This window comes from Egretta garzetta, unplaced genomic scaffold, assembly GCF_000687185.1.
Source record: "Egretta garzetta isolate BGI_Z169 unplaced genomic scaffold, ASM68718v1 scaffold299, whole genome shotgun sequence".
Taxonomy (NCBI): Eukaryota; Metazoa; Chordata; class Aves; order Pelecaniformes; family Ardeidae; genus Egretta; species Egretta garzetta.
The window spans coordinates 727,503-741,195 of NW_009260696.1; the positions used below are offsets into that span (position 1 = coordinate 727,503).

At 41.4% G+C, this 13,693-nt stretch overlaps 1 protein-coding gene across 1 annotated transcript in view; it reads right to left on the bottom strand.

Moving 5' to 3' along the window:
- Positions 1 to 2,752: 2,752 nt before the first annotated feature.
- IQCE (IQ motif containing E) overlaps positions 2,753 to 13,693 on the bottom strand; it is a 29,789-nt gene continuing 18,848 nt past the window's right edge. The window contains exons 20-22 of the mRNA XM_035901322.1: positions 13,431 to 13,561; positions 12,600 to 12,733; positions 2,753 to 8,329 (exon numbers count right to left, since the gene is read on the bottom strand). Coding sequence (XP_035757215.1) covers positions 8,205 to 8,329; positions 12,600 to 12,733; positions 13,431 to 13,561 — 390 coding nt within the window. The 3' untranslated portion in view covers positions 2,753 to 8,204. The remainder of the gene's footprint in view (positions 8,330 to 12,599; positions 12,734 to 13,430; positions 13,562 to 13,693) is intronic.

Below are 13,693 nucleotides of genomic sequence, written 5' to 3' on the forward strand. Positions count from 1 at the left end.
CTGCTCAAGGCTGGAATCTGCCCTGCAGATGTTACTGCTGCCACAAGCCTCTGGATAGACAGAAAAACCCCACCAGGCTGCAAGTCCAAGTACCTTTGTCAGCAAAATGACGGACACGGAATAGAAGCAGATGCAGCAAGCGCTCCGCACTGAGATCTTGGTTGACAGCGTTGATGTAAATCAAACCGAACAAAACGTTTTGGAACGAATGACAGAAAAAGCTGGATGCTATTAAATGGGGGTGTAAGCACCGGAGCACCAGCGCGGCTGTTTGAGGCGCCATACGGGAGGCGGGGGGTAAGTGGGAAAGGGAGCAGGCTCAGCAGTGCTGGTGTGCATGACTCTCTCTCAGCCATTTGCTGCGGAGACAAATGGATTAAATTATAGCAGAATGAGGATGTGGGATTACAGAGAAACAAAGGCATCAACAGTTTTAATTTCTCCCCCACAATTATTTATAATGATATGGGAAAATATGAAAATTATAAGTAAAATTAATACAGCAAACTAGGAAGAAGAGACAAACCGCAGGACGTAGCACTAGCCGTGCTTCCCATGGTAGGGCACTTCAGCCTGTTGTACCACGTCAGGAAGCAGTGTTTGCATTTCTTAGATGTCTTAGCATCTCTCATTTGATCCTATTCAGGTAATTCTTGATTACGTGACAACAAGACAGTTATCAAGGCTCTCCTGTTTAACTTAGAGCAGCCTTTTTTCCTCCCCACACAAATAGGTACGCTCTGTTTTGCCAAAGCCAGATGAACAAACAAGGCACTGCTGTGACATCCCAGGAACAAAAACTAACAGTAAATCACCCTTGCATGGAAAGCAGTTCTACACGCAACCGAAGCAAACTGCAACTGTCAGCTTGGTAGCTGGTTATCCTGCGGAAAAGGAACCCTAAGAGCCGTATTAGCGTTGGCAAACTTGTTTTGACAGTGGCTTTGCTGAAGAATCACTGGACAAAACAGGCAAATGAGAAATGTTCCAAATTAAAGACAACAGAGATAAAAAGGCCAGTTTAAACCCCCAAAATAAGGCAACCAGTGCTGTCCCCAGTCCCCTTGAGGCCATCAGGTACTCTGCAAAAGCACTTCTAGGAAGCGTACCAGAGCTTCTCTCTGGCTCGACATCCCTACTGCTGATGTGATACTTGCAATGACAGTACCTTTTAGAACAGCAATCCCATACCCTGGCTCTTTTTATTCACTATGAAAGGAAATAATTCAGCTTTTAATATATTGTGAAGCAAGGAGTCTTCCCCTGACTGTCAGACCTAGTATGCATTATGAAGAGTTTTAGCCAACGATACAGATTTAAAAAAAAAAAAAACAAAACAAACAAAAACAGAAAAAAAGGCAAGATTGAACTCCAAGTGCCAGCAGATGGATGAGTTACCCTCTTGAGACTAGGGACTAAATTACGGACAGTCAGAGGGAGGTCAGCGAGACAACCATGTCTCAGCACTCAGCTGCCACTGTTAGGGAAAACTTCCACCCTGCTCGCCTCTGCCGCTCGATAAACTCTGCCCTTACACCGAGCCGGGCCTCCCTCCCGCTGAGCGAGGCTGTGCCTCTATTAAGATCACCCTCCCTATCCTCCCAGGGCTTCCTCTGTATTTTTCTGCTGAAAGTCAAAGGAAATAACAACAGCAGGGCTGCTCTCCAGCCTCCCCTGGCTTTTGCTGCCCCCTCCACAACAGCTCAGTACGCTCTTCCCAGCAAAGCCACATTGCCAGGGACCTTCCCAGTTGACTTCTCCCAGCTTAAAGGATTTCCCCTCAGTGCAGGCGGCTGCTAAAAGAAACATACATTTGGCTCTTCATTGCTTTCCTCTGAAGTCCTCCTAGGGACTTCTGGGTTTAAACAAAGAATAGCTACAACCAGGGCCAGCAGAAGCAGCTTTAAGCAAACTAAAGAAATCATATGAAAAGGTTAATTCTGTCATTTCCAGTCCCGAGGCAATATGCTCTCTCCCTCATGTTCTACCGGTCCTTTCATACTCGGTGAGTTCCAGGGAAATGGGTGGAAGATGGGGAAATCCTATCGCAAAAGCACCTGCCCACTCCTTTCCTTCCCCCAGAGAGCAACACACAGAACATTCTATTATTTAGTTAATTGCAAAGAAACAATTACAAAGGAACTCAGCAAATTCTCTCTAATCACAGCAAGACCCATTGCAGTTCAGTAAGTTGAGCAAATTAGCAAATAAGTGAATATAAAAAGGAAAGAATAACACAGCTCAAAGTGCACTTTGTTCGTTTGTTTTGTCACTCATAGTTTCTGTTTAATTATTTATGATATCTCTTTATAACATTCTAGTACAATTTGTATAATAATGAAGATTTACTAGCATAGAAATGCAATACGTGGCTATTAAATATCTGCCGAGAGGAGGAAGAAAACTGCCAGTTCTATGTGTAAATTATAGAGAGCCTGTTCAGGAAAAAACTTCCAGGTTAGATAAATAGAAGGTTCTGCCACAATTTGTGTGAGAAACAAATAAGGATTATTGCTAGATAATGACAATGCTAAATAATGTTTGCACAGAACGTTATAACTTGTACTGCAGGCATTCATGGTCAATCCCTGTTTATTAAAAGCTATTCTAATTTTCCATGCATATAACTAGAGGCTATTTAAACATAGCCTTTTTTTTTTTTACAGCAGCACTGTAATCAAATTACAGATTTTTACAGTATTTCAGTTCTAACTTTGTGTTAGAGGAAAGACTTTCAAGCTCTGTTACATCACTGAAGCAGAGCTGATGGACTGAGGAGGGGCAGAGGAGCGAGATCCGGGTGTGATTTTCCCTGGCTGATGGCAAGGTAGGACAGCCCTTTACAACAGGCACGATGTCCCTCATGGTTCTTCCCAGGCCATTTTGGGCATCAAGATTTTATGATGCATCTGTTCAGCCTATTGAGAATCAAAGCCCTAAAGGGGCTTGCGCGGTACCCAGCACAAAGTGTCTTTGAGGCACTCAGCAAACCCCCTACCAAACAGAAGGGGAGCTGCCCCAGCCTGAGCAACACCTTGAGAGGGGAAGTTTTGTTTACACACAGCTCCAGTAAGGGGAACAACATGAACGCTTTCCTGGAGACCAGAAAAGATGTACGAACACCTACGCTCTCAGATTGGACAAAAGGTAATTAGGACAGCCAGACAGCGGAAGGGGCAAGAGGAGCAGGGTACAACTTCATCAGTAGATTACAACAGGGTATAGTTAGTAAGAACACAGCAACACTCGCTGTTCAAGGCTATTCCTTTGAGCACAGCGAGGACAGAATGAGCGCTAAAGGCCACATACAAGCAAGAGCCAATGTGCCTACACACATCGGAAAATAGGGCAAACGTTCAGAAACTGATGTCGGTGCTGTCTCTACCAGGCGAGGAACCACATCGGCAAAAGCTTGTTAGAAGGAAACGTCAGAGGAAGCGAGGCAGCAGCACCAGACCACCAACCATGCCTGAAAATCCTCCCCTGATAACCTAGAATCTAACACGGATATTTCACTCTTTGCAGGTCTTAATAATGCCCATGGAATGAATGAAACTTTTTTTTCCCTTAGAAGCTCATGTGGGGAAAGCAATTAGTTAGCTGACAAACCTACCATAACCAGATGCCGCAAAGCTTGCAAGAGTCAAGGGCACTCCAATTTCAGATGAAGCCAAAGTATGGTTCAACACAACTCATGTGAACACTTAATTGCTTTCAACTGAATTCAAGATTAGTCTGCTCCAAGAAATCATATCAGAACTTTTGCATTTGTGCTGCATGGCTTGCCTCCAGCGTGTAAGATTTAAAACTGAAGCTTCTGCTAAGAAATCCTGAGCACGTGTCAGTGGAACAGAGAGGAAAGAACAAGAAAGTGAAGTTTAGGTAATATATTCATCAAACACACTGTTTGCTTCAGTCTTGCACGCTTATAGCTGTTGTAGTCCTACAACAAGGACTCTGCTTGACAGAAAGATGGCTACAGGATCCCATGGCTTTGCAGTGGTTAGCGGGGTCATCTGTCCTCATGGAGCAGTGTAAGGCTTGTTTTTCCTGGGAGTCCCTAAAGGCTTTTTTGGTAGGCCTGGAAAGGAACGCAGACAGCCCAGCTCCTTCCACCAGAGCTTCATGAACAGCAACAATAACCGAGGTGAGGGACAGTAGCTTGGACAGTCTTTGGAACCCTGCAGACTCCTGCTCTCCCCCCAGCCGTCAGCAGACCAGTTTCACCCAGTGCTCTGCATGCCTACAGCACTACCAAACCCTGGCACAGGGAGAGCTCCGTGGGCCCAGTGAGTTCAGACACTGGTTATCCACTCTGCAGCCCTCCTACAAAAGTCGAAGGATCCATCAATGATGTATTTAGGCATGAGCAGTCACCCCAATGACTTCTGTTGAATCTTTTATCCGAATTTCACTGCTTTGCTAACCGGTCAGCATGACTGTTGCAGCCTACAAGCAAGCAGCACAGCCATAGATGAAAAGGCATAAATGAAACGTGCTGTACTCTGCACAAAGCCACATACGTTTGAGGCAATAGCATGGCTTTTAGTTATAGAACTACTTGACAGGAGCTCTTTTTCGGATGAAACACCAAAAGCCAAGACTGAAAGCAAAAGCCCATCACCTCCTTCAATTCCACTGGGCTTTGGTCAAGACCACCACTCACTCCTGACAGGATAAGCCTGACCGTGTACTAAAGAAGAAGTTTCACATGTTTAAGAGTTATCTTGTTACTATCGTCTCAGGAAAACAGCCAGAAGTAAAGGCCAACCTAGGTGCAAAGCGGAAACAACAGGAGCATGCCACAGAGGCCAGAGGAGCAATGCAAATACCCAAACTGCAACAGCAATGCACGAACAGTTACTTCACAAGCATCAACTTTATTTGAAAGTTCAACAATTACGAGAAAATACATTGCAATCGCTTTAGCTTTTAAAAGATCCCAAAATAAATTACATCAAACACTTGCACAGTTCTAAATATTAAAAAGATCATAAAAATGAACGGCACGCTCATATGCTGAGATTAATCGTTTTCCATTTCGACCACATCAGAAGTTGCCTGTGCAGGGATTATTGTAGCCGTGCAGAAAACAATACAGTTGTCAGGTTTTGATGCCTCAGGAAAGATTTACGGGCATAGGCACTTAAGGGCAAAAAGAGATCAAGAGAGAGCACATCCCATGGAAGCCAGATCTCTGTGTTCGCACACAATCTCTAACTAAACACCACTGTAAATCGCAGAATGTTCTAAGTCGGCAACGTTATCCAGCATCAGCAGAACGGAAAGTGTGCTGTTAGATTACATAGGTTACAGTGGAGTTTAATTTTAATTCAAGACCTTGACGCCCCCACAAGGTTATCAGTGCTTTCTACAGAAGACATTTTTCAGAAACTGAGTATGTTTACTGTCTTCAGCTCCCTGTTAAGGAAAAAACCATTTATTCAAAAATTAACTTTTTCTTCCTTCATTGTTCCACAGTTCTTCCCAGATTTACAGGTGCTGGCATTCAGACACCACAGAACAAACCCTAGTGTCAGTTACTACTCCTTTCGACACATTCCATTACAGCATATGATGAAACACTAAAGGCTACTGATGCTGCGGAGATTCCTCTTTCTACCGTACCACACCAAACTTTTGATGTGCAGTGAGCATACAGCTATCTTCCAAACTAAGATGTGAGTTTGAAGTCCAGCTCAAGTTAAGTATCAGATTTTTCATGGCTATGAGAAAGCAGACTCCAATTTAGGAAGCTCTAGACACATTTTCATTCATCCCAGAAAACGTTTGCTCCTTTTCACCCTGGTTTCTGTCTGTGCCTTTGGGTCATACCAAGATTTCTCCTCCCCTTTATCCCAGAGCTTCTCTATTGACAGCACTACTGCTAGTCAAACGCCCAGTTAAAATGCAAGTCTTCCTGCTCTGTATCTACTTCCCAATACTTTCATATTGGTTATTATAGCACAGTAAAGAACGTCACCTTCATTCCATCTGTTGTCCAAGTATTTCCCTATAGGATAACAGCCAGGTAGGTATTTTATATCACTCCTGGTCCTGACATGCTACATACTCTCACCTTAATGTGTCAGAGTCCCCAGCTCTCATTACTCTCTCTGGAGGTATCCATGACAGAGTCACAGTTACCGACTTGAAATATTATACATAAGCAACTCAATATAGCTCTGCTGCTATTTAGCAAAGCGACTCTTTTTTGTAACATGACTTCCAGAAAAAAAAAAAAAAAAAAAAAAAAAAAAGAGGGAAACAGGTCTCAGCTTCTGCCAAGAGTATTCTATCCCTTTTATTCTTTTATGTATTTTTTTTTATCCTTTCTGCAGATGACAGTCACGTGACCAAAGTACCAGCAGGAAAAATTTATCCATTGGGAGTGTAAATGACATTCTTCAGACTGCTTTGGGTATGGAGAGCTCCCAAAACTGCCTTTGGAAATAGCACAGGCAGCATTTCCACTGATGGGATTAAATGAAATCAGCTGCATTGTGCTGCAGCCATCCAGTTTCCTCTTTGGCTGCAAGCACTGGCATGAACTGTGATAAGCCTCAGATAGTGCTTCATTGAAATCAAAGAACCGAGACAGCTCTGACTTATTAGTATTCTGTGAAACAGTGGCGACTGATTTTTAATTTAAAAAAGAAGAGGGAAAATGTGATAAAAATCTTATATTTAAACGCGTGCTTTCTGTTTACAGGAGTCTTTATTACTCCTTGATGACAAAGAAACCATTAGGGTCTCCACAAAAACTTCACTGTGTGTTTGTAAAATTAAATTCTTCTTCCAGTAAATATATAATTTATCTAGTTCACCTTAAAAAAAAAAAAACCAACAAAAAACCAACAACAAAACAACCCCCCCACACACATTGTAATGCCTATGAAGGATGTTGGCATGACAGCAGGAACTATACGGTCCTCCTTCCAGTCAAGAAGGGGTACAGTCTGCATAGATCTGGAAAAGACCCCCAAGGGGGGGCCCATTACGTCTTTTGTCCTTCCATGGACAACAATATTGTCAAATAGTGTTATTTCTGGATGTAGTCTTAATTTCTATTATAATCCAACCTTACCACTTCTGTTCCTAATCCAAACTGCATGGGTTAGGTTTTGTATATTATGCTCATCCCAGTCCATAGCCCTCACAACAGAGCAGGTAGTGCCCAGCTCCGTTATAGAGAGAGACATATATACACACACACACACATATATGTGCACATGCAAATTAGTACTGAGAAGAGAAATCAACAACAGCAAAGCAACATTAGACTTAAAACCCCTTAGTGCTCAGTGCATGAGCAATCTAGCTAGGTCAAAGTTTTGGACAGTCAAGTGACGTAAGCTAAAACAGGACGTAAAGCAACAGATCTCCTACGTCACGTGTTTTCACATATTAGAGATGACCCTGCATAATCTACTCGTATTTGTGATACGCAAGCAGAAAAAGCAGTCACAAGGACATCCTTCACAGACCACTCCTGCTATTATGCACCTTCTCCGACAAATACAAAAACCTGATTACGTGACTGGACATTTCAAATACAAAACGGTACTATACATATCATAGCAAGCACACTTGGAAAAAGCAATAAATAAGAAAACCCTGCTGATACAGTAGGCCTAGAATAGCCCTATGACAAAGAAATGGCTTTCTAAAAGCCTTTACAAGGTCTGCACAGACTGTAAATGTTCAGTATAAAAGTAAAAAACATATTCAAATATGACACAGTAAAATTTTTAAGTAGAGAGGGCCTGGTAACACATACAGCTGTTCCCCTTCACGTACACAGGCTGAAAATTGGAGCCATGTCATTAACTATTTTCCAATTAAACAAGTTATTTTAGCCGACCTGAAACAAAACTTTGTTTGATATGAAATAGCTTAAGGCTTTATTGCTTTCATTTAAATTTGGCAATTGAATTTATAATCCTCATTGTGAGACAAAATATTGAAGTGAAACTCTCTCTGCACACCAGGAGGATAAGGTTAACAGTCAGTCAGTGGATTTTAGCCACACAGTCTGCAGAGATGACATATCCAACGATTACTCATTTGTGGCTGAAATAATGACAACTGTCATTAATAAGGGCCTGATATTCCCCCTTTTTTCATCTTTGATATGCTTTATCTTGGTAGAAATAGTTTTGTGAGTTGAATAATTGAAGATCACCAAAGCCTGTTACCAAAACTTAAAAGCCTGTATAGTTTTTCTTCATCTGCAACAACGGAGAGATGATGACAATATCATCTGAATCATCTGAGTGAGCTTCATCCACAGACAGAGGGAGAGTAGATTGCTTCTCAGCAGACCTGGCTGAAATAATTACAAAGGAAACAAGGTCATCAATAAACAACATTGACAAAAAACAAGCCCTTGTGGGAAGTGTAATATTCTCTGAGCCATTAAGCTTCCAGAATTACCTACAGTTATGAATAACTCTGATCTATCTTTTTCTGCATATAACTATTGCCGTTCCTCTTTAATGAAAGAGCACACGTGGCAAGCGTTAAGTTGACATACTGACCACGCATGATTTGTCTTATTGTCTTTAAATCTTTGCAAGTGGTTACACACCACAAAGTAAAGCAATTTGATACCGAAGCCATCTCAGGTCGTAAAGATAAATATTTAATTAGATGGCCAGAAAAGGAAAAATTGACCCAAGCAAGCTTAAACTAAGCAGAAAGGTCACAATGAGAACTTCAGTCAGAGAAAGGGGAAATCAGTGATGGGGGGGAAAAAAAAAAGGATGGAAGCTCTCAGTGACTGTCTTTCATCCTTATACCTGTAAAATACAAAATATTATTCACATGCTGTACTACCTTACTTAATGACAATAAAAATGGTGACCACACCATGGTTTTGGTTGGTTTTTTTTTTTCTTTTGCTGCTTTGCTATTTTTCTGAATGCATGGTTCTATGCATCTCAGATTCCAACATTTGAAGAAATGTTCAGAGCATGAACAGATAGAACCCTAATGATTCCAGTAACTACAGGAAAATCAGATGGGTAAAATGGATACATGCAAGGCCTGTAAGATGTGATGAGCAGAACCAGCAGCCTGTATCCCCTCTGCAAGAGATCTATGAACTAAATGATGAACTATTAATACCTTCTAGCACGATATCCTCCCCTCAGCTATTAATACCTCCTAGAACAATATTCTCCCCTCAGCTCCACTTATTTTTCAGTTTCAAATATCAATTCTCTGAAAAGACTATCTCCCAGATAAGAGAGCAAATCAAGAAGACCTGTGGTAGAAAGAGGAAATAAGACAAGTAAGAAGCCACACACTGAGATTTTGACATTGAAATGGGAGGGAAAACGGAGGGGGCACAGAGAATATTACTTGAGGAGAAGAACAGACGTGCCATGGGTCTCATAGTGAAATAAGAGGTGGCTGACACAGGAAAAAAACCTCCTGGTATGGAAGAGGAGGCATACCCAGCAACTGGAATGTGGAATAAAGAAAAGGGACCGTAACCAGCCCAGAAATAAAAAAAGCATGACAGACAGAAAGCCTGTGAATGGCAAGGAGGAATGTAGGGAGGCCATCATGTTGACCTCAACCTACAGAAGCAAAGAAACATCTGACTTTCTAGTTAAGCGAAATTCTTCTCTGCATCAGTCAACAAATAATGCAAGAGTTTTTCAGGAAGATTTATGAGCCAGTAATACTGGTGATAAGGATGAGCAAAGAGAACTTCCAGAAGCAGGCAGGATAACTAGAAGATGCAACTCCAACAATAAACAGATATTATACATGAAATAGCTTAATATTGTCCGTATCACTCTTGATTATATCCTGCTTTTGATGTCTGAGATTTTCTTGTCCTCATCTTCAGTTTAATATGCTTCAGACTGACAACTTTGTCTTTGTGCTTGTGAAGGGGTAAGCACTGATTAGTTCAGGGTTGTATGTAAATTCATTACGATTTCAAAAAAGCCTCAAATTAACAGTTGTATCCAGCACAGCCAGTGATAAGCAGAGAGAAAGGATGCCCTTATTCAAGATTGCTGTGCATGTACAGAACATATTCTTCCTTCTTCCACTCCCCTGACAGAAAGAAACAAAATGCTAAGTTTCACAGACTGAATTATTATTATCTGTTCCATTTCATGGGAAGCAGCAGAAATGGCTTTACAAATCTCCCAAGTACTGTCCACATTCTGGAGAGAAGCAAAGCAGCGCTGAATGCTACACCACTTGTGGTTTTTTTTTTTTTTAAAAAAACCACAGAGACACCTAACCTGATGCAAACAATGAATTAAAAGTCTGCAATGCTAGATCAGGATTATATAAATTTGTTCTAGAAGATACATAAGACTCTTTAAAACACATTCTAATCTCTCCCATTCCTCTCAAAATAACGCTGAAAGGCTAGTGAAATTAAATGACTTACTGCAATATATACTTTCACTGAAAGTTTAGGAGGTCACAAAATGCAAGTTTAGACTTGGGACAAATGAAGCAAGAGCTTGTTCAACAGCTGCATGATTTAAAGCTAAAGGAATTTGATTGCTTTAAATCACTCAGCTGTTAAACAAGCTCCTTGTCTCTTGTACTTTCCAAGCTGCAGGATGACCAGTGAAATACATTAAATAAAAAACCAATTTTGCTAGTGGATTTTTACATCAGTGATGAGCTAGGAATGACAGATGTTGGACTTTGAGTTAACTTTAACCTGTTTAAGCTACATGAATTCAAGTGGCAAAAAACCTGCTATAACCAGATTGCCAGGGAGTCACATTTCTTCATAGAGGTGACCTTCACAAGAGAATGCTCTGCCTTTAGTAGGTTTTTCTCCCCCGATTTGTCTTTTGGTTAAACCCTCCAACGCACCAAGAGCTAATACTTCATAGAGCTACTTAGTGCAGGACAATTTTTCAGGCAGCTGCGCAGTTACAGAAGCACGTATCCAGTATGCCTCTTCACAAGCTACCTAGATACATCCTATCTTCAACCCAGATTTTGAAAACCTCTCCCATATTTGTAAGATCAGCAGCAAACATAGTCAGCTTTGCTCCCAATCTCTCCTTTTTGATATTCAGCAGAAAAGGACCACAAGGAAGAAAACTGGAATGCTTATGGTCTACCTCTCTATGCCTTCTGATACAAATTCTCCCAGAACTTCTTCACTCATCACTTTGTCATGATAAGCTGCAATAAAAGTTAGCTTTGGAGACTTCATAGCTAGACAGTGACTGTGCTCTATTAGTATTCATACTATTGCATTTACCAGACTTAGCTTCGTCTTACATCCTTCTTTAAGTCTTAGAAGCACTTCTTCAGAAGCACAAAGCATTTTTTTTTAAAGCGATCCTTTCTCTTTGTGTAGAATTTCACAACTGATTTACTCTGGATTTAGACTGAGCATACCAATAATGACTACTGCAGTAGAGCCCAGGCAAAACAGGATGCTGCAACATTTTTTTCTGGATACTGTCACCAGACATAACTAAAATCTTCAGAAACATTTACTACCTACTCCTTCACAAAATAGAATACTCTTCTGAACATGGAATACAGTAACATTTCTCATACACATTTTCCTTCACTGAAGGGTAACTTTTGTATTCACAACCCTTGCAAATCTGGTTTATTCCCCATCTCATATCTTAGAGAAACAGCCTCAGCTGCTTACAGCATGCTCTGTTTCTGAGCAAGTCTGCAGAGACTGTCAGCTTTTCACTGACAAAAAACAAGCCAATCTTTCTCAGGTCACCCTCAAAGTTGCTCTTTTTTTCTCCAGCTGGTCCATAAAAGCCTAAAATATCCCACTCTGCATAGAACCAACCTTTTTCAGTTTGTTTTTAACTCCTTTGAAGATGCATGTCTAAGGCTGTCTTATCTGCATCATTGTTTTGCCTTTCCTGCTCAGTACTTGTAACACCCTCTTAAAAGCCTCTTTGGCTTTAACTCCTCTTTTTGCAAGCAGCAATGAAGAATTCAAGAGGGAAACCAAATGGCATAAGCGCCATAAAAAGAGACAGACATTTTCCCAGTTTGTATTATAACAGTACGAGTTGGCAAGGTTATCCAGGACTTCATTTTTCCCCTTACTGCAGCAACGGAAGACTGCTGAAAAAACGTGACTAAACACACATGGCTGACAAAGATGGTTCTTTTTACCAGATGTCTGTCCCCTTCAGAAACTAAGTCAGGACGGTGAAAATGCTCTCGGCTTCTCTATGGCTTTGGGCCCAAAACATAGTGGAAAGTACCGTACCACAGCTACAGGGCTGGGGGGACTGAAAGGGAAGTGGAGAGGCAACACAGGGGAACACCATGTTCCTTGAATAATTACCACTTACACGAAAGAGAGACCTTCCAAACCACAGCTGTGACAGATAGGCAAAGCACTGTGGGGAAGCTGGTACTGATACTGTCAAAGCTTTTATTTTTTTATTTAAGGGACTGCACTTGCCAGTATAAGCAACACATCATCAAATAAAAGACAACACACAAAGTACAAGCACGCATTTGCATGTGTGTGTGCGTGTGCAGATGTCCTCTATAAAATTGTGTGTGCACCCACACAAAACTGACATACTTCTGAACACAGAGGGAAATGAGATTACCAGGAAGAGATGACATGAGGTTTGAAGGAGGTCTCTGGAGTGCTGCTGAGACCGGTTTCTTCTCTGTAATGTAAACTGCAGAATCTGCTTTCTCACTTGGTGCACTGGACACAGGGGGCCTGCAAAAAGACATACTGCACAGCGTGAGGCATGGAACAGGAACCGCAGTCTGACTTCAGAGGGTATGCAGAAAAGTTTCTTGCGCTGCTAGCCCCCAAGAGCCTGTAGGAGTGAACTCAGACACCAAAGTGAGGTGACAACTATGCAACTCTCCTGGTAACCATGGCAGCCAATATTAAAGACTTTTGGAGCAGTAAACCCTGGAGAGAAAGGAAGTTTTGTTTTTTTTTTTTTCAACAGAGTCACCATAAGCCTAAGCAGTAAGCAAATCACTGAATTCTTCCCGAGCTAAGTCACTAGACTGTACGCAAGACCGTATTCTAGCTCTTCCCTGTAATTCCTCCACATAACCCTTAGCTTTTATATGTCAGAGTTTCAGATTCACTTATATTAAACAAGTGTACTAGCCATCAGTTTGATAACAACTGTAAATTTTCTTTCCAGAGTAATTATTTTACTTTCATTTCCTCATCCTTATGGAAAAGAACATGCAACAGGATATGGGAAGACTACTGCTGCAACAAGAAACCCTTTTAGTTGCATATCCTTTGCATTTTCTCACAACTAAGCTCTCCCTTCTCTTTGTTGGAACAATGGCCTTGTTCTCCTTCTCTGCCAAGGAATCCACACCAACCTCCTATAAAACATGACCCCTCTCCTGTAATAAAAACAATTTTGCTGCTGCACATTGCAAAACTACCTTTCACTTACCTCTCCTCAAGCAGTGCTGTACGTGCTAAGTGAGCCCTGAAAATGGACTGGATGAATGTTACAATCTTGTCTTTCTCCTCACAATCAGAAGACAAGCTCAAGGAGTTTGACACAGGAGACATGCAGGAGATCTGCAAAGCAATCAGATTAAGGAAAACTGACCTTTTACAGATTGCACAGAAGCTTGACAGAAGCTTTCACAGTTTTATTCCTGATTGTGAAAGTGGTAGTAGAGCAAACATTCCCATCTTTTGGTCAGCCAT